This window comes from Populus alba, chromosome 1 (genome assembly GCF_005239225.2).
Source record: "Populus alba chromosome 1, ASM523922v2, whole genome shotgun sequence".
Classification (NCBI taxonomy): Eukaryota; Viridiplantae; Streptophyta; class Magnoliopsida; order Malpighiales; family Salicaceae; genus Populus; species Populus alba.
In genome coordinates, this window is record NC_133284.1 from 40,889,681 (window position 1) to 40,916,068 (window position 26,388).

At 31.3% G+C, this 26,388-nt stretch overlaps 2 protein-coding genes across 7 annotated transcripts; both read right to left on the reverse strand.

The window, feature by feature from the left end:
• Positions 1–5,353: 5,353 nt before the first annotated feature.
• On the reverse strand, positions 5,354–9,427 carry LOC118056793 (heterogeneous nuclear ribonucleoprotein 1). Of its 5 annotated transcripts, none has more exons than XR_004688850.2 (5): positions 9,116–9,427; positions 8,405–8,632; positions 6,801–8,001; positions 6,124–6,222; positions 5,354–5,968 (listed from the first exon to the last, which is right to left on the reverse strand). XR_004688850.2 is itself a non-coding variant. In XM_035069144.2 (5 exons), the coding sequence occupies exons 3-5, from the start codon at positions 8,624–8,626 to the stop codon at positions 5,894–5,896; spliced, it is 1,449 nt and encodes a 482-aa protein (XP_034925035.1). In that variant the 5' UTR covers positions 8,627–8,628; positions 8,868–8,991; positions 9,116–9,427; the 3' UTR covers positions 5,354–5,893. The 5 variants fall into 5 exon arrangements, 4 of the variants coding, with proteins under 4 accessions (XP_034925035.1, XP_034925034.1, XP_034925033.1 ...); XM_035069144.2 differs by lacking the exon at positions 6,124–6,222 and adding an exon at positions 8,868–8,991 and having other exon boundaries at positions 5,354–5,919; positions 8,405–8,628; XM_035069143.2 differs by lacking the exon at positions 6,124–6,222 and adding an exon at positions 8,868–8,991 and having other exon boundaries at positions 5,354–5,919.
• A 3,341-nt stretch (positions 9,428–12,768) lies between these two features.
• Positions 12,769–15,139, reverse strand: LOC118056792 (small ribosomal subunit protein mS80 (rPPR6)). Of its 2 annotated transcripts, XM_035069139.2 has the most exons (2): positions 13,298–15,139; positions 12,769–13,073 (listed from the first exon to the last, which is right to left on the reverse strand). In XM_035069139.2, exons 1-2 carry the CDS (start codon positions 15,008–15,010, stop codon positions 13,032–13,034), a joined length of 1,755 nt encoding a protein of 584 aa, XP_034925030.1. In that variant the 5' UTR covers positions 15,011–15,139; the 3' UTR covers positions 12,769–13,031. The 2 variants fall into 2 exon arrangements, with proteins under 2 accessions (XP_034925030.1, XP_034925031.1); XM_035069140.2 differs by lacking the exon at positions 12,769–13,073 and having other exon boundaries at positions 13,106–15,139.
• Between the last annotated feature and the right edge of the window lie 11,249 nt (positions 15,140–26,388).

Genomic DNA, 26,388 nt, shown 5'->3' on the forward strand with positions numbered 1-26,388 from the left:
GAAATACATGTTTACTACTTATATCAAACGTCTTTATTTTAATTGTTGCTATCTTTTATTCAAATAAACATGTTGCTAATAAAAAAAATTATGTCATTGTTTATAAGAAGAATATGACTTTATTATGATAATACTATTAATTGTTTATGGATAATTATCTACATTTTGTTGTTAAAGCAAAAACAAAATTACTTGAATCAAAACAAATAATTTTTATAAAAAAATATATATTTTTTCTCTATAATTTTATTTGTTGTCCATTTTTATTATTATATAATTAAATAAAAAAGAGATTTCCAAAATTAAAGTCAGTAAAACTAGCTAAGTCCATGAACTAGATCACAAGTTAAGTGGATTAACCCAAATTGACTCGAATCAATCTAAAACATCATTATTTCAATAAATATTTTTTTTATAAAATAAATATTGTTAAATCAATGTTATTTTGATTTTAAAAAAAAATGTCAAATTGAGTTTTAACCAAGACAACCATGTCGTAGGTACACCTGCTATGTTGGCTAGGTTACATTAGACTAACTCCAACCTAGTTTAATTTGAAACTCGACTTAAATGAGAGGCTAGGTCAGTGGGTTACCATGTTGCATGTCGGGCTAGATCGAGTTTAATAACTATAATAGTCACAATTACCAAGACAACACATATTCATGTTCATGAAAATCACATCATTTTTTTTTTCTATCAAAATTCTAATAGTCTCCTCTATATTGAAAAATCTCAATTTATTGGCTAAGATTTGTTTCACTTCTATTCACAATCTTATTTTTCAATCCAATCATCTCAAACCTCAAATCACATCAATTATACTCACCATATCACATTATCTCATATGTTAATACACGATAGTAATTATGAAACTTTAAAGAAAAATAAAAACCATCATATGCATGTAAAATTTATAGGAATACAAATATAAAGAAAAAAATTTATATTCATACATCAATATTCAAAAGTATAACATCAACACTATATATTTAAGTGAAATACATTACAATCCCAAAATATGCATAATATACCTAGTCTATATTTAAAAAAAATGAGAAAAGGTAAGATTAATCCTAGCACAAGTAACATGGTATTGAAAAGTACAACATTAAAATATAATCATTTAAACAACTAATAATAATTAATACATTGAAAATTATTACTAAATCCATTTTTCATTTATTTCAACTTGAAAATAAAACATCTCATATCATACATTTATTCTCTTTCATTAACTTCCCTTGTTAGCATCATCATACTATTAGATATTCATAACCTAGATAATTTTCTTTATATTAATATCAATTCCAAAGATATCATTAATCATTATTTAAAGAATGGTTAATTAAAAAAAATCCTGGCACGAGCTCACTGTATCATTAGCTACCATTTTCCTGGATAACTAATCAAAAGCTTTAAGGAACGTGCTAATGTCAAGGTATCCACCTTGACATCATTAGCTTTTCCTATTTTCCAAAAATAACTAATCAAATCCATTTTTCTTTATACCCTGAGTGGTTATGTTGATGATAATGAACCTTATTAGCATCATTAGTTTTCATTGTCGAGATCAATTAATCAAATTCGAGTAAATGTGGTTATCAATGTAACCCATTAATATCATTAGCTTTTTGAATCCCAAAATAGATAATTAAGTCCTTTATGATACTTTAATTTATCATTTGATAATGTTGATGTTAAATAACTTTTTGACATCATTAGCCTTCATACTAGAAGTAGTTAATCAGGTTTTTCCATCCATTTCATTTCATTTCTTTCTTTTCCACTTGTTTATCAATTTTCCATACCAATATCAAAAACATAAGGTAGTAAATCTAACAATTCTATTAGTGAAAAAATTATAAAATATAGGTGTAAAGCACCTACTTATTCTATGTGATGTCTTAGCATTTACTCTGTTGTATAGTCTAGCTACCAAGGTGTCCCTTGTCAATACAAGACCAATTCATTACAATCATTTTTTTATATATAAATTTAGGAACCATGTCTAAGTTCCATTATGTAACAATTTTCCTCATGATACATTCTAGATCATGAATTAAATATTTTTCTTTAATTGTTATGCAAATTTCATTATTTATCCATAAATTAAATGCTTTATCAACACAATTATACATAATTATCACAACATTAAAATCAATAAAACTCTTTTTTCTTAACATATATAAAAGAAACATAATCCCTTTTCGAAATTCCCTTTAATTTCACATTGTAACACTTTTTTTAAAATCAAAGATAACATTTCAATCATCTTAATCATACAATGATCACCATTACATAACACGTACATTCATACTAAATTTCATCATCGATTTATTATATTCCCATAATTGTTTTTCTTATGGTTATTTTTTCTTGAGGTTGCATTTAATACTTCTATGGAATAAATTATCAAGCCAACATTAAATCACATCTTATACTACTATGACTTTATCATGATGCAATTTACATCATTAACTCAATTCAAAGAGATTTTCTATTTTCCTTTACCTCCGGCTGGCCACCCATAACACATGCCACCATAATTTCTTCGGTGTTTTTTCATATTTTCACACCCATTACAACTCATAATACCCTGATTAATTAAATTTCACATGCCATTGCATTTTCCCTTAATTGATCTTCCTCAAGATCCCTAATCCATTTTTCCCCCCTGACTTGCTCCAAAACAATTAAATTATATTATAACATGTATATTTGGGTTCTAAATACCATATCCATCAATAATTTAAACTTTGAAATGCAACCAATCAAAATATTTTGCTCATCTTCTTTTTGTTCTTTTACTTTCTCTCACTAAGCTCACTTTTTTCTATTGTTTTCTCTCATTAAACTCACTTTCCCTCTCTTCAATCCCTCTTAATTTGGAGTTTTGGTGTCTCTCCTTCATAAACTAATTTCACTACTCCTTAAACCCTAAATATTCTCACAATTTCAAAGAAAAAAAAAAAGAAAATTTGAAGAAATTCTCTCCCCTCTCTCTACTCTCTAACGGTTGATTGTTAGCCTCCATTATAAATAAAAGGGGAGATTGACTTTTTATATTTATATTTTGGCTCCCCTCAAATATATTATTTCTTTTTAAGTTTTTTCCTTAATTTTGTTTTTAAAAAATATTACAATTTAACCCCACTTTGATTAAAATTTCTATTAATTCCCAAAGCTAACCTTCCTTTTCTTTGCTTTTTTTTTTTCAAGATCTATTACCATGAAACATCTCCATTATTATTATTATTATTATTATTATTATTATTATTATTATTTCTTGGGTTTTAGAATAACTGTGTGTTAAAAAGTTCCTTGCAATAACAAAGCCAACAACTAGTTATTTCTATATAAATTTTTTATTTTCTAAGGCTTTGGTACAATGAAACGAGGTAATTATAAATTAGGTATGAAAAGTTGTATTTAAAAAATTACTTTCCAAACTTTTTCATGTTCGTTTATTATTATAAAAATTCGGTCAATGTAAAACACTTTCCATAAAAAAAATTTTAACTTAGTTTTTAAGAAAGTGTTTTCCTTTTATTTCCAATAAAATACACTTTTTAAAAGTTTTGAAAAATTCAAAAAATATCATGTTATTTATTGTTTATATCAAATTTGATCTTCAATCTTTTAAATACTATATATTTTGTTTTGAATTTGTTTTTTTCAATTTCATTATTTAGAATTTGATTTTATATCAACTTTGGTCCTCATTCTTTTGATTTGTTTTTTATTTTTCTCTTATTCTTTTATTAATTGAAATTTCTATCAGACTTGGTCTAATTTATTTTATTGCTATTTATTTTATTTGAAATAATTTATGAAATAATTTTTTTTTATTTTCTTTTTCTTTTAGCTTTTTTATCTGTTAGATTTGGTTCACATTATTTTAATTACTATTTGTTTCATTTGAAATAATTTATGAAATTGAATTTTATTTTTCAATCTCTTCCCCTTTTAACTTTTTTATCTATTAGACTTGGTCTCTATTTTTTTTTAATAAACTTGAAAAAAAAATATTAATAAGTTATTTCTCATCTTATTTTTTATGGTATAACTAAATACTGAAAAATATTTTCCAACTTATTTTTCATGATATCGCCAAACATTAGAAAATAATCCACTTTTCATAGAAACTATTTTCTAAAAAAAAACTACTTTCCAACAAACAAATATGACTGCAATCTCTAAACTTTAGCGAAACTAATACTTAGTCTCTAACTTGTTAACATGCATTAATCCTCCTCAGGTTAGTAATCTTTATTTAAAAATGTCTCTTTGATTTTCCATCTTACCTAAATCTCTTTTTATTTCTTTATTTCTTTTTCCAAAAAGTAAAATAAATTAGAAAAGAACATTAATTGACAAAAAAACTAAATTATAAGTGAACTATAAATAAAAAAATATTAATTTGTTAATTCTTAATTAAATTGTATATTTTAATCAAATTTTGAATTAATTAAGTATATTTTTGTTACAATTTGCTTTGTGTTTGTCAATTAAAACTTATCCTTTACTGTGACTTGCATTTGAACTAATTAAAAATTATAAGTTTTAAGACTTTTAACATAGTATATCATTGACCTACTAGATCCAGTTACTCAAAACACCTTTTTAGATCAATCTATAACAACTATACAAGTAATATTATAATATCATTTAGTTGTTACTTCAAAAATTAAATGAAAATCGAAGATATAAAAAACCCAAGTCACATGCATCCAATTTTCCAATCCAGGTTTGAATAAGGGAGCATACTTGATTTGATCTGGTGGATCAATCTTTTGACCTGTCAATCTAGCGCTTGGCCTAAGCCAAATCAATGAAAAAATATGGTCTATTTTTCTTACTTAAATGATATATTTTCGGGTATTTTTATTAAATTTTTTTTAAAACATGAAACGTCCTTTCAAGGGTTTTTTTTTAAGTGAAAACTTAGATTAATTCAAGTCAATCAACTTGATCCGTGATAGAACCGTGATAGAATTGACCTCTAGCATAAAAATTGAATAAAATATTTTGTTGCAGAAAGATGAACCATTGCAGATACAACCAAAAGATTAAAGCGTTAGTGTAAAGCAAAACCAAGTATTAAAATACTAGTTTGGCAGTTTGCATGCCGGGGAGATTAAATTTTTTTAAAATGTAAAAAATAAAATATGTAAGACTTAAGAAATTTTTTAGTATAATTATTAAACTCGAAAATACATTGTTTTGAAATTTTTTTCTGTCAAGATAAATTCTCATATTAGTCCTAATGTAAATAGAAACAAGCAAATCTAAATATCAGCAACCCCCAATAACAAAATAATACTCTAAAAATAGATGAAAGAACAGCCTGTGAGTGTAAAGCTTGCTTTGTCACAATTAATAAAAAATGAATCAGAATATTCAGTAACTTATTTATGGGAATCGTATAAGACCATCCCTTGTAATGTTTCACACTAGCAGGAAGGCAGAGAACCTCAAATACAATCTGGGAGAGACAAATCCCAAGTAAAGATGCTGACAACATCCAGCACCTTTGGCAGGCAAAAGAAAAAATGAAAGAAAATACTCTTTTTCTTACCAGCTGCTAACATGTGCCGCCACAGGAGATTCAAGAACATTTATGGAGCCAATCTTCCCGAGTATTTATATATCCCGCAATCTGATTTTACACCTCACTCAAATACCATGAAAGGAACCTAAGCCTCTGACTAATTTAGAAAGAAGGGAAAAAAATCAAATCAAATCTCAAACCTTACAGAAAATCCCTTGTAACTGCTGCTCTCTCAACGTGTATAATGCAAATCAAGAACACTTGTTAGCTCTACCAGATCAATGTCTTTATAATCTGAACGTAATCAAGAGGGGGACGTATGATGAAATTCACAATTCTTCACCTGTTTAACCAGACTCCTGCACCTACAATTATCATGTGACATCCATTAACAGATCTCCTAGGTAGCAATTCCTGAAGCAAGTACCAAATAAAAGAAAAGGTAAATTAGTACCAGATGTTAGCAATTAGCTATCAAACATCAGTGTAACCAAAAGAGCTAAAAACTTTCATGGGCAATTGCATGATTAAAGATGCCCACTTTCACTCGAAAGTAAATAACGAGAGACCTATGAAAATCCCAACTTGTGCCCAGTTGTGTATCCAATTGCATCCCCACGTTAGAGAATTCAACAATGTATTAATAGGACTACCAGTTGCTTAAAAATCTGGAAATAAAAAATGAAGTTCTGATAAGTCATCGATGCAGATTGTTATGAATTTAAGGATTATATGCAAGAAAAGGCCAGTCAAAATAATTAAAGAAAACATCCATGTAGATTTAAAACTTGTAGAAAATTAGTTTACAGCCACTACATCGTGTCATATACATATCACACATAACTAGAGGCAGCAGTGTACATCCTTCACAATAGAAATGCAGGTTAAGGGCAATCAAGCTATGATATCAGATTTAACATTGATGAGGACATATCTTCAAGGGAAGTGGATAACATCGAACCATGAGGATGAGATGTAACCTTCATTTACTTTATAAGCAAACTTAATTGAGTTTTTCCAATGAACTTGTCAGTGCAGAAGAAATAAATTAGCACACAAACATCAAATGACTTCTTTTGATGTTCCAGTAAGCATTCTACTCCTAGGACTTTTCACTCAACATAAATATCTGTGACACTTGCATGCACAAAGATGCCCATGTGCGCTAGCATATATGTATATATGATTCTATCAAGTATTGTTAACAACCTAACTTATTTCAAGAATGTTCGAAGAAAAGGGTTACCTCTATTTGATTGTCTACTTGTAACACCATAACTTCCAATATAACCCTCGGAGCTCTTAGTTGTAACATCTGAAGCTACATCACCGAGCCCATAACCAAATGAACCACAACCATCAAGCTCAGGAGTAGCAGATTGCCAAGTTGAATCACCATAAACAGAACCACTGCGATAAAGGTCCCCGTAGGACCCCTCATAACCACCAGCTGACCCAGAGAATGATGATGTTGGTGGTGCGCCAGTGCCACTGTTTCTTACATATCCTGCCCCGCCCAAACCATAATTGTTGTCACCACTCCCATAACCCATGCTGCCAGTAGTATAGCCAGAAGCACTTCCTCTGCCTTGAGCTGATACAGGAGAAGTGCCCCAATTCGATCCACTATTCCCAAATGAAACTCCAAAATTTCCAGTTCCGGAGCCCAATAAAGGACCAGGGCTGGCAGGATTTGTGGCAGTATTGTGGCTGCCATTTCCCCAGACATTCCAAGTAGTAGGGTTTAAGGTAGAATCATTTCTTGCATCCCCCCCACCATAACCTACTGGTGTGTTGTACCTGCTTGGATTCCCACTATAATAAGGACTTGAGATCCGCCCATATGCAGGAGTGTTACCAAAGTTGGAACCTCCACCATAGCTTGGACTCAAGGCTGGCTCTAAATTCATACTCATCCCATAACCAGTGTTGCTAAAGGGAGCAAATCCACTTCGACCAGTGGCGAGTGGATTAAACCTACTATCCATCCTCATTCCAAAACCTCCAATAGAACTCATATTATATCCCTGAGCATATGCATTAAGGAAGTTGTTGGCCCTAGTCAAACCATAGTTATACCCCATCAGAGGGCTCCGACTAGGACCTGGTGATAGCTCCTTTGGGACTGCCCTCTTGACCTCAACCATTTTACCATTGAGTTCATGAAATGTTTTATGCAGAACTCTGTCCACTGCTTCCTCTGAATCATAAGTGATGAAGCCAAAGCCTCTTGGCCTCAGAGTGTTGTGATCGTACATCACTACAACATCAGTAATAATACCATACTGCTCAAAGTACTTCTTGAAGTCATTCTCTGTAACCGTAGACGCAAGGCCTCCAACAAAAATCTTTTTGGTGCGTCCAGGACCTGGAGAACCATGAATACTACTAGTGTTTCTACTTAAAATGTGCTGGTCATCCCTAGGAACAGCCTTCTTTGCTTCAACCTGAAAAATTGAGAATATGTTATCTAAAATCAAGCAGCTACATTTCATTCTCAGCTTCAAGCATACACTGAGAGTCAATCTCTAGTTCAGGCCAAATTGGATTTACATTTCATATAGCAGTAAGAGACTAGAATCATGCGTTCTCTTCCACTCTTTAATACAGAGTACTAAACATGAAGCCGATAAATTTCAAAATGTTCTGCATCTAAAGTCAAAAAGAATATATTGTTTTCCTGATATAAATTTCACAATATGAACTCAGAATTAAACTAGGGAGAAATAATATGCTTAACTCATGTATTTGGACATTTAAACAAATATGAAGTGAATTAAAACAAGAAAGTTAACATGGCACCAGAAATATTCAGAATGCATAGTAGATATTTGCAATCAAGCTACTCACTGTGCGGCCATCAACCACGTGCTTCTCCATGATGACCCTCTCGGCAACAATAGGATCTGCAAAGACAACAAAACCAAATCCACGGGCACGGCCTGTAACACGATCTCTCATGATCACAGCCTCAACCACTTCCCCATACTTGCTAAAATATTCCTTAAGACGTTCCTCATCAGTGTCCCATGAAATCCCACCAATGAAGAGCTTACCAAGATCTGATTCCATCCCTTGCTACAAGAATCCATTACAACAAATTGCCTCATCAATTGCCAATACCAATATCTCAAAAGACAAAAATAGTTCAAAACTTAAAATCTATAATTCAGTTGAGAATCTAACAGTCATTAGCTTATTTCATAGTAACAAATATTAATTACACAAGTTGCAATGATGATAAACGAAAATACTCAATGTGTATCAAAGAAAAAATAGATCAATCTGTGAATAAGAGCAAATAAAAGAAGACCTTTTAGGATAATTTAGATAGAATCTGGTTGGTGCCCAGTAAAAAAAGTGAAGTGGGTGTTTAACAAATCCAATCTAGTACCATCTGATCCTTCCAGCACCGATCAAAAGGCAATCCATGATGCCTGACGATCCAAAAAAAAAAACAAGAAGAAGAAAATTTAAGCATATGAATTGATGTGGATCAAGACCCAGAAAATGGTTGATAGAGATCAGGAGGTAAAAAGGAGTAAGAGATTGAGAATTTACCATATTGGAGAAGACCCAGTTGGGAAACTTGAGAGAAACTAAGATCTAAGGAGAGGAATTGTTGAAATGGAGACAGAGGAAGAAGTGCTCATGCTTTGTCTCTCTCTACAAGAGACTTTTATGTGTGTCTCTCTGTTTTTTTCTTTTTTATCTTTCTTTCCTCAAGTTATTCCACTCTTAATTAAATAAAAAGAAAAGAAAAGGAATTTGTAGCTGAGAATATATATTTGGAGCTACAAATATTTGGCAATCCTCAGGTGTAAGAATATTTGGAGCGCGATGACAGGAAAGATGATGTTTTCATTGTTTTAAAAAAACTTGATTTCACGACAAATATGTATATCTTTATTCTACTGCCATTTTAGTTTATCCTCCATTATCTTGTTTTTTTTTTAAGTCACCCTTTAAAAAGTATATTTGATAATACAAAATATTTTTTATTTACAAAAATATTAAAATAATATTTTTTTATATTAAAACAATTTAAAAATACTAAAAATAATAATTTAAAATAAGAAAAAATTTAAATTTTTTCTTTATAAAAAAAACAGATTAAAACTGGATAACGAGTCCACTTCCTGTATAATCGTCTATTGCCTAAAATCTTCATAGAAGACTTAGTTTTTGAGGAATTGTGCTACCATTGGCGGGACTCCCTGATTATATATAAAACTGCTAGGTAAGAAGATTGGCATCTACCAGATGAATCTACGATTGAAGAACATATGGAAATTGGCTGGGAGTTTTGAGTTGGTGGATGTGGGCAACAGTTTTTTTACGATCAAGTTTGATCGTGAAGAGGATAGTGCAAAAGTCTTCAATGGAGGACCATGGATGATATTCGATCACTATCTAGCAGTGAGCCAGTGTCGACAGACTCTGTCGCTTCTTGAGCTAAGACTAACAAGACTATGGTCTGGATCCGAATCCCTAGTCTTAACTTAGCTTTTTACGATGAAAATATTCTGATGGCAATGGCCATAGGCAAACCTGATACACTCAATGTCGAACGTGGACGGTTTGCTAGAATTTGTGTAGGGAAGATCTGGGTAAGAGATCATTGGTACAAGGCGGAGTCTGCGGGGCTGCATATTATCTGTGGAAAATGTGGGTGTTACGACCATCTAGGTAAAGATTGTCGGATGATTAAAGACCTGCCTGAGGGGATGGCTGAAACGAGAAGCGCAGACAAGGAGCTGCCGGCGGTAAGGCTGGATCATAAGGAAACATGTAACGGCTCTTCATCATATCCCATTACTCTCGCTAACCCTAACGAGATGCATGGTGAGTGCTTGCTTGTTACAAGAAAGAAGAAATTGAAAGGGGATATATAAAAGTGCAAGACCTACGTGAAATATTAACGGGAAAAGCGATAACACCATAGAGGATGCGGACCTTGGCTCAACCGCAGGCTGCATTGTGTCTAGCCCTGGTGAGAGACTGGATGCAACTAGTTTATCTACACAGGGTATATATGGTCCAGCAGCTGTGCCTAAACCGAAAAGTCAACCCCTGACGTTGATAAAGGGAAATCGTACTCAAGCTAGAAAGAGTATATCCCTGTTAACAACACCACCATAGTTGTTCATATATAGCGTATCAAGCCAGGTTTCTCGTTTACAGACCTCTCTTATTAAACCAATGGTGTTCTCTGCAAGCAGTTTGAATAAGGTTCCAACTCAAGAGGAGATAAGTAGGGCGAAGCAATCTGGGGGCTCATCTTATACTGAGGATCTATATGACTTCTTTGACTCCACATGTAGCGACCGAGTTGCTAAATACTCCTCATGAACCGGGAAGTATTCAGACTACAATGCCGGACAGAACCATGACAGTTGCGGGAAGCGATATTCCTGTGGATATTAATGGAGTGGATGAGCGTCAGGAGTCTTTATCAGTTTTTATTTATGAATCCTTTTACAGATATATCTGTTGTGTTTTGGAATCTCCGAGGGGCGGTGAACAAGAAAGTAACTTTCAGATGCTTGGTCACTTTCAGAGAGACTACTTATTAATGAAATCTCCTCTCCCTTTGCAAATCGTGGTGGAATTTTCTCCTGGGCTAGAGGCTAGAGCTACCTGCAGGTTTCTGCAGATGATATTGGACGAAAGTAACTTCGGTGGATTTGGGGTGTCAGACTCAGGGTCGTACATTTACTTAGCATAGGCACATTAATGGAGTCCGATATCTAGCCAAAAGATTGGACAGAGCCGTGGCTAACTTTGACTGGCAGGCAGCTTTCCCTGAAGCTTACGTGGAGAATTTCTGTGGTCTCCATTCTGATATGAGGTAGACCTCTCATGTTGAGAGGTAATCTTGAGCTTCCCACGCACTCAGATAACGACGATGGTATTGTGGCTAGAGCGTGGGGCAGACGCGGTCATTTCAGTTATGGATGGTTTACGTGGAGTCCGCAGGGATTCTATCATCACCTTTAGTTAAGAGAGATATCTTTGGGAGTATTTTCCAAGGAAAACGAAGAGTTGAGGCAAGGTTAATTAATGGCATCCAGAAGAGTCTGGAGACTTCATCTATGGATGCCCTCTTCTTCTTGGAGTGTGGTTTAAGACGAGATTATGCTGAAGTGGAGACAAATTCATAAAAGATCATTCATAAGATATTTTTTTTAATAGTAGAGCTGATAAAAGTGTTTTTTTTTTGTTTTTTTTCATCAACACCGTCTACTTTCTTTTAACAATCTAAGAACGAGCTGGTAAAAAAAAAAAAAAAAAAAATTGATTAAACAAAATGTTTTATCGGGATTTGGTTGTTATAGTCTTTCAATTTTGTTTTATTGTAGCCTCTTACTTCTTCTTTTTTCATATTAATAGAGTCCATCTACTCTTTATTTTATTCTATACAGATCCTTTAATCATAATGTCTTTAGTTTCTAGGCTTACATGACACCTTTTATTAGTCTCTTTCATTAATGAAATCATTTATTTAAAAACATAAGGATAATTATAAAAAATATCGTGTAGTTTAGTCTTTTCTTTTTTTACTTTGTCAACATCCTTTCACATTCTAGAGTTTATAGGTTCATAAAAATTTATATCCTCAAGATAACATGCAAAAAAAAAAAAAAATCAATAAAAAAAATCAAATTATTTATAGAATTGTCATTATATTTCATTTGATAACTAATAAGCTTTTATAATATTAATATTATAACTTTGTTATTAAATTATCAATCCTATACAAACTTAAATTATTAATTCTTAAATTATTAATTCTATACAAACTGTATATGATAGATAAGCATTTTACAATTAGAATCCTTATACAATTTGTTATTTTTATTTATGCATATTATTTTGGTAGTCTTATGTGTTAAAATTACTGCAACATCTACTAGTTTAACTGCTAAAGACTTTTACTATGAAGAGAACTTGATCATCAATCAAGAACATAAATCCTTATATCCTCATCTTCTTAATCGATAATTGATCTCTGCTATCTTCACTAATTGATAGTCAATTTCAGCTTTCTTCATTGATTTACAAAGCAAGCAAATATTCTTCTTAATTAAACTGCACATGTTTTTTATTTTTAATATAAACCAGCATCAAGTCATGAAATTATCCAGTTCCTTAATTCAAGAATTAGCCAAAAACTTAAACCAGATAACTTGCTGGAGCAGAAGATGCACCTCAATAAAGAAAATACACCTCACAAAACCAGTTAAGGTCCAGATCAGTCAATTTATCTAACCCCCATGAATAACAGGTATATCAGGTAGTCCTGCTACATATGCATGAAGCAATATTAAAAACTCTTTCAAACGTAAACCAAAATAATGCATCTACACAGGTACCAGCATTCTTTGCAAAACCTGTCCTGATTTGGGAAAATGGAATCGATAAACATAAACCTCACAGTTCATATATCACTGAAAACAGAGCCAATTTGTTGTAGTCAACAAAGATCCAGCTTAGGCAGGACAGTGGGAGCACAAATCTGAAGCAAGAACATCAAATAAATGGATCGCATGAAAAAAATTGGAGCTTTTTTCAGATTCATAGAATTGAAATGAGGTCGAATGCATGCCAACAAAATTGAACTGTAGAGTTTCACTCGTTATTTCATGGAAAAGGGCAAGACACTAACTACAAAGTAAAGACTTGGAACATTTGAAAGTTACACAAGAGAACCACACTAAAAATTCAGACTTCAATGCTTACTTCTTTTTCTAACCCCTCCTGTTCCAGCTCCTTGACTGCGGTTATAAGGCTCCGGGTGATTGAATTTAGATACAAGCCTTTCTCCTTCATTTCTGCAAACAGCTTCTCTGCTGTTCCCCAATCTAAGGACTTTAAGCAAAGAGATTGAATCAGCTTATTGTACTCATCTGCATTAGGTTGAACCCCAAACTTCTCCATCTCTGCCAACAACTCCAAAGCTTTGTCAAACTGGTCTAGTTTGCAATACCCTCGAATAAGTGCATGGTAAGTTACAGGACTCAGTTTAGAGTGCTTCTTTTTTGCTTCTGATAGTATGTAGCATGCCTCCTCCATCTGACCACCACTTGAATAACCACTAATAATAACAGTATAAGTGTACACATCTGGTTTCAGACCCCTACTTTCCATAAGTTTCATAATCTCTATTGCCTCCTTCATATCTCCACCCTTACAATAGCCACTGATAACTGTATTAAAGACAGCATTGCCGGGAGGTGGGCCCTCAACAATCATCTTTGAAAGTAACTGTTTAGCACCATCAAGATCTTTGATCCTACACAAACCACGAATAACAGATGAAAAAGGCTTAATCGCATACTTCCTTGCTTCTCCTTCAAAATCATTCAACATCTCCAAAGCTAAATTGACAGTTCCATCATCCCGGCATAGTGATCCAATCAAAAAATAGAGAGCAGGCTTAGGTGGGCACTTGCTCTTCTCCTTTGCCAATAAATAAACTGTGTGGGCATCTTTTGCCTTGCTCCCTTTACAAAACCAACAAATAATCTTACCGATTTTCTCACTGTCAGGTAAGGGTCCTTGATCCAGCATCTTCTCACAAACTATCCAAGCCCAATCATAAAAGGAACGCCTACAAAGGGCTTCAATTGTATAATAATATGTCTCGGAATCCGGGACACAACCAAAATCCTTTGATTTGTCAAAAACCTCTAAAGCTGCCTTCCCTTTACCTAACTTAGACAACAAAGCTATCAACTGATTAAGACTCCCTACACTCACCAAACCCTCATTCTTTTCTCCATTTTCCCTAACCAAATCCCACAAAGCATAAGCATTTTTTCTTCTAAGATCACTACTACATATAGAGGAAACAAGCACATCAATTACACGAGTAGTAACGCTAAGATCCTGCTTCTTCATCGCCCATTTAAAAAACCTAATCAAATTCTCTCCCAAAACATGCGGGGTCTCGAGCACTTTCACCACAAACTCCTCATGTAAATCCAAGCTAAAAGTATCAAGAGTTGACTCTAAAGACCCATCATCACTACTTTGCAACAGATGCAACACATTCTCTACCTTCTCAACATCTATCTCATAAGTCTCGCTCTCCACATTCTCTTCTCCAGCAAGACTGTCAACACTCACATCCCCCGAAGCACACGTATCCATCCGGGCATCACCATTTTCACTAAAAGGCAGTGGAATTTGCTCTGATAAACCCTCAAACTGGGTATCATTATGTTCCCCAGAAATAATTGAAGAATCATCATTGGTAGGGGGGGAATGATCGTTTTCATTTGGGTTTGAAGAGAAATATGAGAGGAATCTAAGGTTTTCACTAGATTGAGAGGAAACCCATATGGAGATATGAGATTGAGAAGCATATACCTTGTTGCTGTTGTTAGGGTTTTTGGTTGCACCAAAGTTCCGTGCTACCACTCTGGATTTTGCTGCTATTGATCTCCACATCTCTCTCCCTCTCTCTCTCTCCGTCTCAGCGTCAGCAGGCGAGCTCGCTCTGTGAAATTTGAACGACCCGTTTTTTGGCCAAAAACCCTAACTTTGGAGGGGTTTTGTTCATCCAATCTAAAAAGGACCCACTTAGCTGCTCGGGTCCTGCTTTTATTCTTCTCTTAATTCGGGTGCTGACCTGACCTGCTGGGTATTAAATTATTAACTTTTCATTTATGTTAGCTATTTTTACCCGTTTGATGATGTGGAAAGGCAATTTAAATTTCTGCACACGGGAGAGCTTAAATGACCAAAAACTCTTTAATTTTATTTATGGTGTATTTGAGACTATAATAATAATTATTTTTTAAAGTATTTTTTATTTTAAAATAATATTTTTTATTTTTTAAAAAATTATTTTTGACATTAACATATCAAAATGATCTAAAAATATCAAAACTATATTACTTTAAAGTAAAAAAAAATTAAAAAATTTTTCAAAAACATTTTTAAAACACAATATTAAACACATCTTTCATAAGTATTGACACTACTATGTATCCTTTCTAGTAACCTTTAAACAAGGATAATGAAATATGCCAACATGGTGGGTTAGGTGCGGTTAATAAATAATAAATGAACAAAATTTGAAATTTAAGATAATTTATATTTCTTAATCCAATGAAATAATTTTTTCTTTATTCACTAGATTTTAGTATATTAATCTAATATTACAAAATATACTAAAACATATAGGTATAACACTATAATAATCTACAATATCTTTTTTTTCATTTTTATTCTCAAACTATTTCAATTGTAGCCTTTTATGTCTAAATTAATGACCAATTTATTAAAATTTACTTTGGAAAAGAAAGATTCAACAAAAAAGGATTAGAGTATAAAATAAAAAGAAATCTCATGGTCAATTTCAAATTTACTAGAAATCGTTTTGTTTAATCTACCTACTTTTTTCTCTTATTCTACAATTCCTTTAATTTTTAATAATTTTCATCCAAAATATCATTTTCTTAACATTTTAGTTCTTTAATTTGAGAGATGAAAGAAAATGTCTCCTTAAAACAACGAATGAGAAAGAAAGTTGGTAAACAACCACTTTTCAACAATAAAACTTATCTTATTAAGGATAATGAAATATTCTTGAAAAAATAGATTGGGTTCTTTTTTTTTTATCTAGTTGATTTTTTGTTTTTTTTTATTTGAGTGATTTCATAGTGTTTTGGGATTGATAAGTGATTTAAGAAGGTTTTTATGATTTTTAGGTTAAAATAGGTTGTCTCCCACTATAAGCGACGTATTGTATGTTTAATAATAATAAGAATAAAAAAAAAAGTAGTTTTTGTTGGCTTTGGAGGATGGCAAAATCATGGCTTCGGCTACACAGGAGAATGTCAACTATTAATAGTGCAATTCATGGCCCTCTTTCAGGCATAATAATTTTGTTGGTAGAATACGTAGAGATTTTTTTTGGTATTTTGATCTACTTGATTTGGGAAGAGAGAAACAAGAGGGTATTTGATAATTCTAGCAATCTTGTCTCTCTTGTTTTTCACAAATTCCAGATTATCTTCTACATGGTTAAGCATTTTCATTTTCATGGTTGTTAGTGTTCATTTGCTGTTGGTGATGGCTTATCTCAGGTAGGGTTGCAATGTTGGTTAGATGTTGTATATTTTTTTGTTGTGGCTATTTGTAATGTCTTTTCTATTGGCTTTCTAGATGATTGTCTCTAAGGAGGGTCTGCATTAATTGGTTGTTTTGGCTGGTAATGCCTTTTGCTTTATTTTTTGTCGTGTATTGGGGGGCACCTTGTCTTTGATTTGGTTCCTCTTCTAGTCATTATCAGTTAATTCATTTAGCTTGTTAGTTATTATTTTGGCTTAGATATATATGTTTTATCAGGGAGTCTATTCCTTTTTTGTAAATCCTGCATAGAACTTGTTGGTTCTCTAATCTTATATATTTTTTTATTTGCTATATATACTTACATTTTGATCAAAAATAAAAACATAAAAAAAAAAGTAGTGGGAAAAAAACATGTGCAAGCCTGAGCTTTTTATTTAATTAAGACCGGGTGTGTAGGCCTAGCCTATTAGCATTTAACATTCCTTTTTTTATCTATTTCCAATAATTGTTTCTATTGAATTAGTTTAGTTTTTCAAATAGGGATTGATTTTTTATTATTATTATTATTTTTACTTGCATGATATTTTAAATAGATTAGTTTGTTTTGTCTTGAATCTTTTTTCCTCTTGTATTTTATATAAATTAGTTGTACTTGTATAAAGTTTTTATTAAAACAAAAATAATTTGTTATTAACAACAACAATTAGCTACTAAGATAAAATGAATAAAAATATTTAAAATAAAAAGGATAGTCGCTGTGAACATATTTACAAATGCATTTGTCTTTTTTTTTTTCTACCATGAACATTAACTTTTTATTTAATATTTAATTAATGTTAATAACTTCTTTTGATTTATCATTTCATATATTTCTTAATTTATTTTTTAAAGTAGAAAAAACATTTTTTTTTGTTTCTATAAGGTTATTACTATCTCAAACAAATATCCTTAAATTAGGTTAAAACTTGATTTGAGTGTTTTTTTTTTTTAATCATGGATTAACCTGAGTCAATCCAATATGTTATTATCTTAATGTTTAAAAAAGATGTCATCTTGAAATCTTTTTTAAATCAAACCATGTTTTTACTAGTCTTCTAACTCGTCTTTGACATGTTAAGTTAATTGGATCACGTAAAAACAACTCAAAAAATATATATAATTTAAAGCCTTGACTAGATAAAAAGTTTTATTAAGAGATTTTACAATTAACTTGTTAAATAATAATATTGTCAAAAAATTTCTCACTACCTAAACATTCTTTTTTTACATTAATTTTTTTTTTTTGCCTAGCTTATAATGTAATGCAAGCCAAGTTATTTAGGAATTATCTAGGACACACTTACAAGGATGGAGTTTAATGATAGTAGCGAATAGAGGTTATCATATCAATGCAAAATGACATCATTCTTTTTAATAGGATTCTTCACAAAACCACCCTGTTTTAATGTCTTTAAAAAACAATTATGTTAGATAGGATGCGATTGGGCTACAAATAAGGAGGCCTTTTTTCTATTTTTTTTCCTTCTAATTTTTTTCTTTTTAATTAATATTTACAAGATTTAACTTTGTGATAATCTATTCAAAATTTTCATGGAGAAATTTTAAAGATTTTAAAATATATTTTCTCCTTCTCTATGTCTTCTTTAATCATAATGAATACATAAAATAATATTGATAGTAATCCATACATACTCTAAAGTTTCTAATTTTTTATGCTAGCATTTAGGATTAAATAGGTTAGGAGATTATAAAATTCATTAATATTATCTTCTTTTATTGAAAAGGTATACCTATTCATATCCTTAATAATAAATAAAGGAAGTATATCTCAAAAAATAAAGAGACATATTTTTCCTTACATTTATGAAACATGAGTTCTTTTAAGTTAATAATAATAATAATAATAATAATAATAATAAATAAATAAATAAATAAATAAATAAAATAAGTTTACATTTAAATTTGGCAAATGTTAAGGAAGTTATAATATAATAAACAAGGGATGATTACAAAAAATCTTCTATATTTTGGTTCGTTTTTCATTTTAATCTAAGATTTGAGAAATTATGGTTTGCCCCTTGAATTTTATACACGTTAACACTTAACTTCCTAAAAAAAAGTCAATAAAAAATATTTAATTATTTACAAGTTTGTCATTATATCCATTTTAATGGCTAAAGAGCTCTTGTAGCATCAAAATAATGAAATTGTCATTTATAATTACAATAATATCATCTAGAATTCCATGAACACAAATTCCTTTTAAGAATTTCATCAAATAATTTCTAGGTATCAATATGCTAATGGCTTGAAACTGATCACCATTTCAAGGTGTACAAACATGAGGAAGCTTGTGTGACTCTACAAAGTTAATTGATAAGTCCTAAAATTCAAGATGCTTAGGAATAAGGTTGATGTGTCAGGTAAATGGTTAATATCTTAGTTCAAACAATTTGATTCATTCTCTGTAGTTAAGGTATTTGTCGATTTGATATGGAAAGCCTAAAGGGTTCGTAATTAGTAGCAGGTGATAATTGGTAAACTAGGTGACTGATAGTTGTGGTATTAGCAGATGGTGTCTAGTAAGCTAATGTGACCAGTAGCTGTGATAGTAGCAAGTGGTGCTTGGTAAGATAGATGACTGATAGTTATGGTAGTAATAAATGGTGGTAGGTAAGTCAGGTGACAAGTAGTTGTAAAAGGTCTCATTTAATAGACATGAGAACTCTCTAATTGTAAAATCAACAACTTTATATAGAGAAAATGTGCAATGATATTTTAGAGAGATAAACTTTGAAAATATATATGATGAAAATGTTAAGAATAAAGAGATTATAAAAATTTGGCTTGAAGGATTCACGATGTATTTATAGCTCATGAATTTTATCTTTTTGTGGAGAGGAGAGATCCAATTGTAATTTCACTCTTGTGACATTTTGATTTGTATTATACTCAAAACAATATGTATACGATTAATGAAAAATATTGAGAGACTCACGTGGGGTCCTGGGAAAATTTCCTAACTAGTGTTGGGCTCGGGCAGGGTGATCGAGCCCATCAAAGGTGAAAGTGGATCCACGTGCATTATATGGACCAAACACATTAGGCTCAAGCATGATTGCCTGAACCCCTAGGGGTGCTAGGGTGCATGCCCACCACCTTTGGAGCTGGGGTGCATGTTTAACACCTTTGATGCTAAGCGTACGCCGACTAGGTGCCCATGCACTACATAGACATATGCCTTGTATAGGTGGATGCCTAGTATAAGAGCGTACTCCTGGTGCGTGCACCCATGTAGGGTGCATCTGCTTAGGCTCTATACCTTAACCTATGTTCCTTGGAGCTTTTTAGGGCTTTTGGGGGGGGTTTGGGCCTACCATTTTTTTAGATCCATCAGTAGCCCTTTAAATCTTTATGGTATCAAAGACTTGTAAACACACCTGGTCACCATCAAATTTCCTTCATATGAGAAGAGAGGTTGAAACCCTGGGTAATAAACTAAAAAACCCATGTTGAAATTAGGGGCTCATACATGCACCAAATTTAGAAAAAATTCTTAAAAAGAGTAAAGTGAGATAATAAGATAGATTCATAAAGGTGGTTCTATTACATAGGGAAAACCAAGTCCATCCCCTAGAGAGTAGTCGCATTGGAGTATAAGAGGTATGCGACCTCCTTAGGATGACATAATATATGATAGCCCACCATTAAAGAGTGAATCTAGTCCAATACTACATTTGAGAGGTGGGAGATCTAAGATTAATCTCTAGTGAAATCGGTGAGAGGCCCTTTGATATCACTTGAAGAATGTGTCATTTTGAGACTACAATGGAGAATGAGGGATCTTAGTTCAACCCCTAGTAATTAATGAGAGACCTTTTAGCATCAATTGGAGAATATGTTTAGTCTGAGACTGCACTAGAAAATGAGGAATATGTGATTAACCATTTGAGAATTAGTTAGAGGCCATTTGGCATCATACAGAGAATGTGTCAATTTGAGACCATACTAGAGAGTGATGGATCTGAGATTAACCCCTAGTGAATTAATTAGAGGCCCTTTGGCATCACCTAGAGAATATGTAATTCGAGACTATACTAGAGAGTAAAGGATCTGTAATCAACCCTTGACGATTATTAGGATATTTCTCTAGAGAGACCAAGTCAGTTCCTTTCAAAGAGAGTGGTTAAAAGCCTCATCACTAGAGATTTGTAATGAAGAAATGTATGTTAGAGATAAAATATTTGTATTTAAAAAATAAACTTACATTTCTATTAAGTATTAAGAATCATGAGATGGTTTATTGGGTTTTAGAGAGCCTGTATAGTTTGGCAGGAAACAACAAGATTGGTAATAAAGGTTCATTTTGTGGTAGCCAGGGCAAGTATGTTTAGAGTACCAACTATGTGCACTGATATTTTAATGGCGTTAGCAACCCTTATGGGAACTTGGAGAGTATAGAGGCAAAATACTCTTATAGTGGTCATTCTGCCGACACTCTTATAGGTAATGCATCAGGCTACGATGCTAGGAGCGGACAATGGTGATGGTGATGGGCTCAAGTGTGTTACCACAGTTGCTAAGACTTGTTGGGGTAGCAAGGACTAATTTTAACCTTGGGTTGCCAACACGGTTTAAGTGAAGAGTTACACCTAACTAGTGAATCGTTGAAGGTCTGGCTAGGTAGAAGTGTTCATGGTAACGGGTAGATTTATCTTGCATCCTGACCCATGAGTGTCTTGATTATGTGTTATGAACTGACTTAGAAATGTCAAAAAACAAGTTTTAGAATCTAATGGTTTTTTTTATTAATTCCCCATAAACAACACCAATTGATGAGTCTTAAAATTCAAGATGCTTATAAATAAGTCTCATGTGTTGGATAAATGGTTAATCTTTTATGTCAAGCAACTTGATCCATTCTTCATAGTCAAATATCTCCATCTCATTAATGTTTTTTTAATCATAGATACACACACACACACACACAAACACATATTTCATTAATGCACATGTAAGGAATATTTATCCCTCATTAATGGTATCAAGGAAAAATGACTCTTCAAAACCTTTACTCAAGTAAAAGGACAAGGTTTATAAGCTATAAATACCTCTTGAACCACCCAAGTAAAGGGTTCACAAATCTTTTCTCTATATATTTGCATAAAATTTTTTAGAATATCTCTCTTTAAAATATCATTGCACTCTTTCTCTACAAACATACTTACTTAAGCATCTAAGAGTCCCCACATCTACCAAAAAGGATATTTATAGGTATTCGGCTTCCTATATCAAGCTACCACTCACTTTGACTTTCCATATTAAGCTATCATCCACCTTGGCTAAGGAGAATAGATCAAATTACAAGAACTAAGTGATTAACCTATTATCTAACCATACAAATCTTATTCCTAAACACTCTAGATATTAGAACATCATCACAAACCATTTTAGATTTCATAGCCTCAAACCATTTAAAGAAATCAATATTAAATATTTCTTCCATGTTGTTGGTAGGCTCATAAAGTATGAGCAACTCGTCACGTGTAGCTTTCATAAAAAGTCCATATCTCACTTCTATATGAATTGTCCTACCAGATCTATAGAGTAATTATATTTATTGAGTTTTAAGATAAACACTCAATGTTATAACCTTAAGCTTGAGTTCTATTTGGATGTTTATTTGTGGTTTTTGAACTTATTAAAGTTCTATTTTCTTCTCCTTGCTCATTTCTAGAAAACCCTTTCTTTAAAATAATAGCATGTTTTGAGATAAAAACCTTTTCTTAAGAGGATGGTAAAAATAATATTTAAAAGTTTTTTTTAATATCTCATAAACTTGGATTTATCTAATACCACTTGAAGTTTTTCAAATCTTTAAGTATGATAAATTCAGTTTTCTACCTTTCCAAATGGAATCTTATTAATAGATTCATTGGAACTTAATTTATTAGGTAAGTAGTAGTTTATTGACCATAACCCTAGAAAAATATGGAACATTTGAATAACCCATCATGGATTGCTCCATATCCAATAGGGTGAGATTTCTCCTTTCATAAATTTTATTATATTATGGTGTTTCAAGAAATGTCCATTATAAGAGGATCTCATTCTCTTTTATATAGTTTTGAGATTGTTGGTTCAAGTATTTTCCACCCCAATTTGATTGAATTATCTTGAAACTTTTTGCAGATTGTTTTTCAAATTCATTTATAAATTCCTTAAACCTTATAAATGATTTAGACTTGTGTTTTTTTATCAAATATACATAATCATATCTGTATGGTCATCAATAAATATAATGGAATATGTATATCCATCTATGACATGAAATGTCATTGGTCAATATATATACCTAACAATTTATTAGTTCTTTCTCTCTCTTTAGCAAAAAGTGTGTTGGTTATCTCACCTAATAAACAAGTTTTATAAGTTTTATATGATTCATAATAAAATGATCAAAAATATCATTCTTTATGTAATATAGTGATTCTTGTTTAATTGATATAGCATAGATTATAAGGCTGGAAATATGATAGATATTGATTGTTTAATTTATTCATTTTTCTATTTATATTAAAATTATGCATTTTTAAATCAAGGATATACTAATCATTTGTATAAATATCAAATCTATAATAAACATCATTATTATAAAATGAACTACATTTTCCCTCATAATAAATTTAAATCCATTTAAAAACTAAATAAGAAATGCATATGGTGTTTCTAGAAAGTATTTAAACATAATAATAATTATAAAGTTATAATATCAACCCACTAAACAAAGTTAAATAATAAGTTACTACAACTAATACAACTACTCTTGCTTCATTGTCAACTTGTAGGTCGACTGCACATTTTTATAGTCTTCAACTTATTTTTATTTCATGTAATTATTACAAATATAAAAACTATATTAGGTATCTAATCTCCAAGAACAACAATGTGAAGTATAATGATAATTTTTCAATCATAAACATACTTGAACTAGAAGCTTTGATAGGCTTCTTAGCCTTCAAGGTTACACAATACTCTTTCCATTCCTCTTCTAGTGACCGTCTTTACTACAACAATGATAAAGTACCCTTGTCTTTCTTATATTTATTAATGTCTCCAGTAAGCTTTTATGCTTTAGAGACAATAATTATAAGAGCAAGTTAACATTTAACTCATGAGTATTCATAAAAGAACCTTATATCATCTTGTAACAAAAAACACTTTCTAGAGGTTTCATACTCTTAAACTTACTAACTATATCAAACATTTCTTTGATATGTATAATTATAGTATGGACATCTATATTTTGATGTTACATTTGAAGCTTAGATGACACATATATCATACTTGATTAGTACTTAAAAGTGCATTTTTATCAAGGTTTTATATCATCATTTTACACTTGAAGTATCAATAACTCCTTAACTAAAGCATGTTTTATAATAACAAGTCTGATATTATAAGATACCTTAATATATGGTAAATATTCATCTTAAATACCGGCCTATCACATAAATCAAATAATTGATTGATGAATTCAACTACCAAAATTGTGAAGATAAGAGAGGGTGAAACTTAGAAAAGTGATGCTGGTTCAGTCCAAACTGGAACACTATTTGGTAATTGGATCATATCTGGAGCTGTAGATCTCGGATTTAGGTCTATTTTATATGGATGGAAAGATAAGACATAGGCCTAAAACTTTCATATGGAGTCTAAGATTTAAAAAGGTCATTTTCAAGTCCAAATTATAGCAACAACAGAGTAGTCTGAATCTGTCCTGCAGCCTAGACATTGTTCAGCATTCAGCCCATATCTTGAGTTCTAGAAGTCCAAATGATCTCAATTTTTTTCCCTGGAAAGCTGAGACAATTTCCTAGAACTTTCATGAGTTAAGATGATTCAAATTCTAATGTTAGCAATGATGTTTTGTTCAGACAAGAAGATAAGGATTGTCACCAAGTTAAGATGTGGTCACCCACTCAACAATTATTCATCAAATCAATAGTTCCAAATTTTGGCCTATAAAAGGAGGCATTTGCCATGCATTTAAGCATCTTGGTGTTCAGATCAAGATCATGCTCTTGCTCTCTTTCCTTATATTTTTGTAATGTTCAAGTTTTATTTTATGTTATATTAATCTCTTGTTTATACCTTTCATTTTCTTTTCATAATTATATTCTTATATTGTTTATTTATGTTTCTTTCTTTTATTATGTTTAGCTAAATTTATTATGTCAAGGTGAAAATGTTACACTAATGGTGTAAGAATAAGTATAGTATAAACTCAACATGGACTTTAATGCTTAATACTAACATGTTTTATATTTATTATCTTGCTCACTCTTAATACCTTGCTTGTTAAATGGTTAATCTAGATTTGTGTTGAACAACCCTTGGTACAACAAATACTTGGCACTTTCATAGCCCAACTGTATGGTATGACCGACACTTGTGCTATGAAAGGAACTTGATTTGTTGTTAACATAAGTTATCACCATGAATACCTGATAATATTTATAAGTATTGGTATTACTCGAATAAGATAATTAATGTAATCATATTAACAATTTATAATCTGATTGGAACCTCCTTTGTGTGTGGTTTCCAGTTGAGTAATAAGAGTTTATACCACACTTGTTTGAAGTACCATTAGTGGATGCTCTAACCTTTTTCATTTGTTTTTATCATTGTTTAATCCTCACATTAATCTTACATCTCAAAGTCCTCTTTACTACTACTACTACTACCACCACCACTATTATTGTTGTTGTTGTTGTTGTTGTTGTTGTTATTGTTATTATGTTGTTATTTATAATTTATATAATTAACCTTTTTGTAGTTCGACCCCGGTCTTGCCAAGTTATTTATTACTTTGACACCCCTGTACTTGGGAGAAGACATCAATCTTTTGGTCGTGTCAATACTCATCATCATTAATATGAAATTGACATCCAGTCCCAAAATTGTCATTAACATCCTCACCATGGATAAGACAAATTAGATTTTCAAGAACATATAACACTTTTCCTTGATTGAGAACAATTCTCATTTTGTGATTCTAACCAAAGATGTTTAATTCAGTCAATTTTTTAACATTAAGTATGCTAAAATAAGGATGTATTGCTTCTTATATTGATTTATCAACTTATTCATATAAAGATAACAAGTATTAGCTTCATACATATATGTTTATATCAAATTTTAGATAAGGGTTATAATTATAATTTGTTCTCCTATTATTTTCATTCAAATTAATAAACTTTCCTTTTAATTTTGGAAAACTCGTTTAGATTTTCTAATAGGTTAGGATCCCATTTAATTTATACGACCTTGAATGACTCCTAAATCAATTAGATAATAACTTTTTATCTAAACATATCATATATATTTTACCTAACTAATGCATCTAATATCATATGATCATAAGTGTCTCATCCAAATAGTAAAAGTTTGGTTAAGTAGGATCTAATTTCTATAACATTAAATATATTTGATTTAAGTTGATCTTGTGTAACTTAATAAATTAATCATAAAATGAAACTCTTATTTTATGCTTATAAAATTAGAAGGCAACAACTCATGTTCTTAATATGTACTTAATAGATATTAACAAAAAATTTGTCTTATTAATAAAGTATCATGCTTTGGCATGATTATTATATTATACATAATAAATTATATAAATATACACCCTATTTTAATTGGATAATTGTACACATATTTAAACTAGTTTTCTTGATCCATTG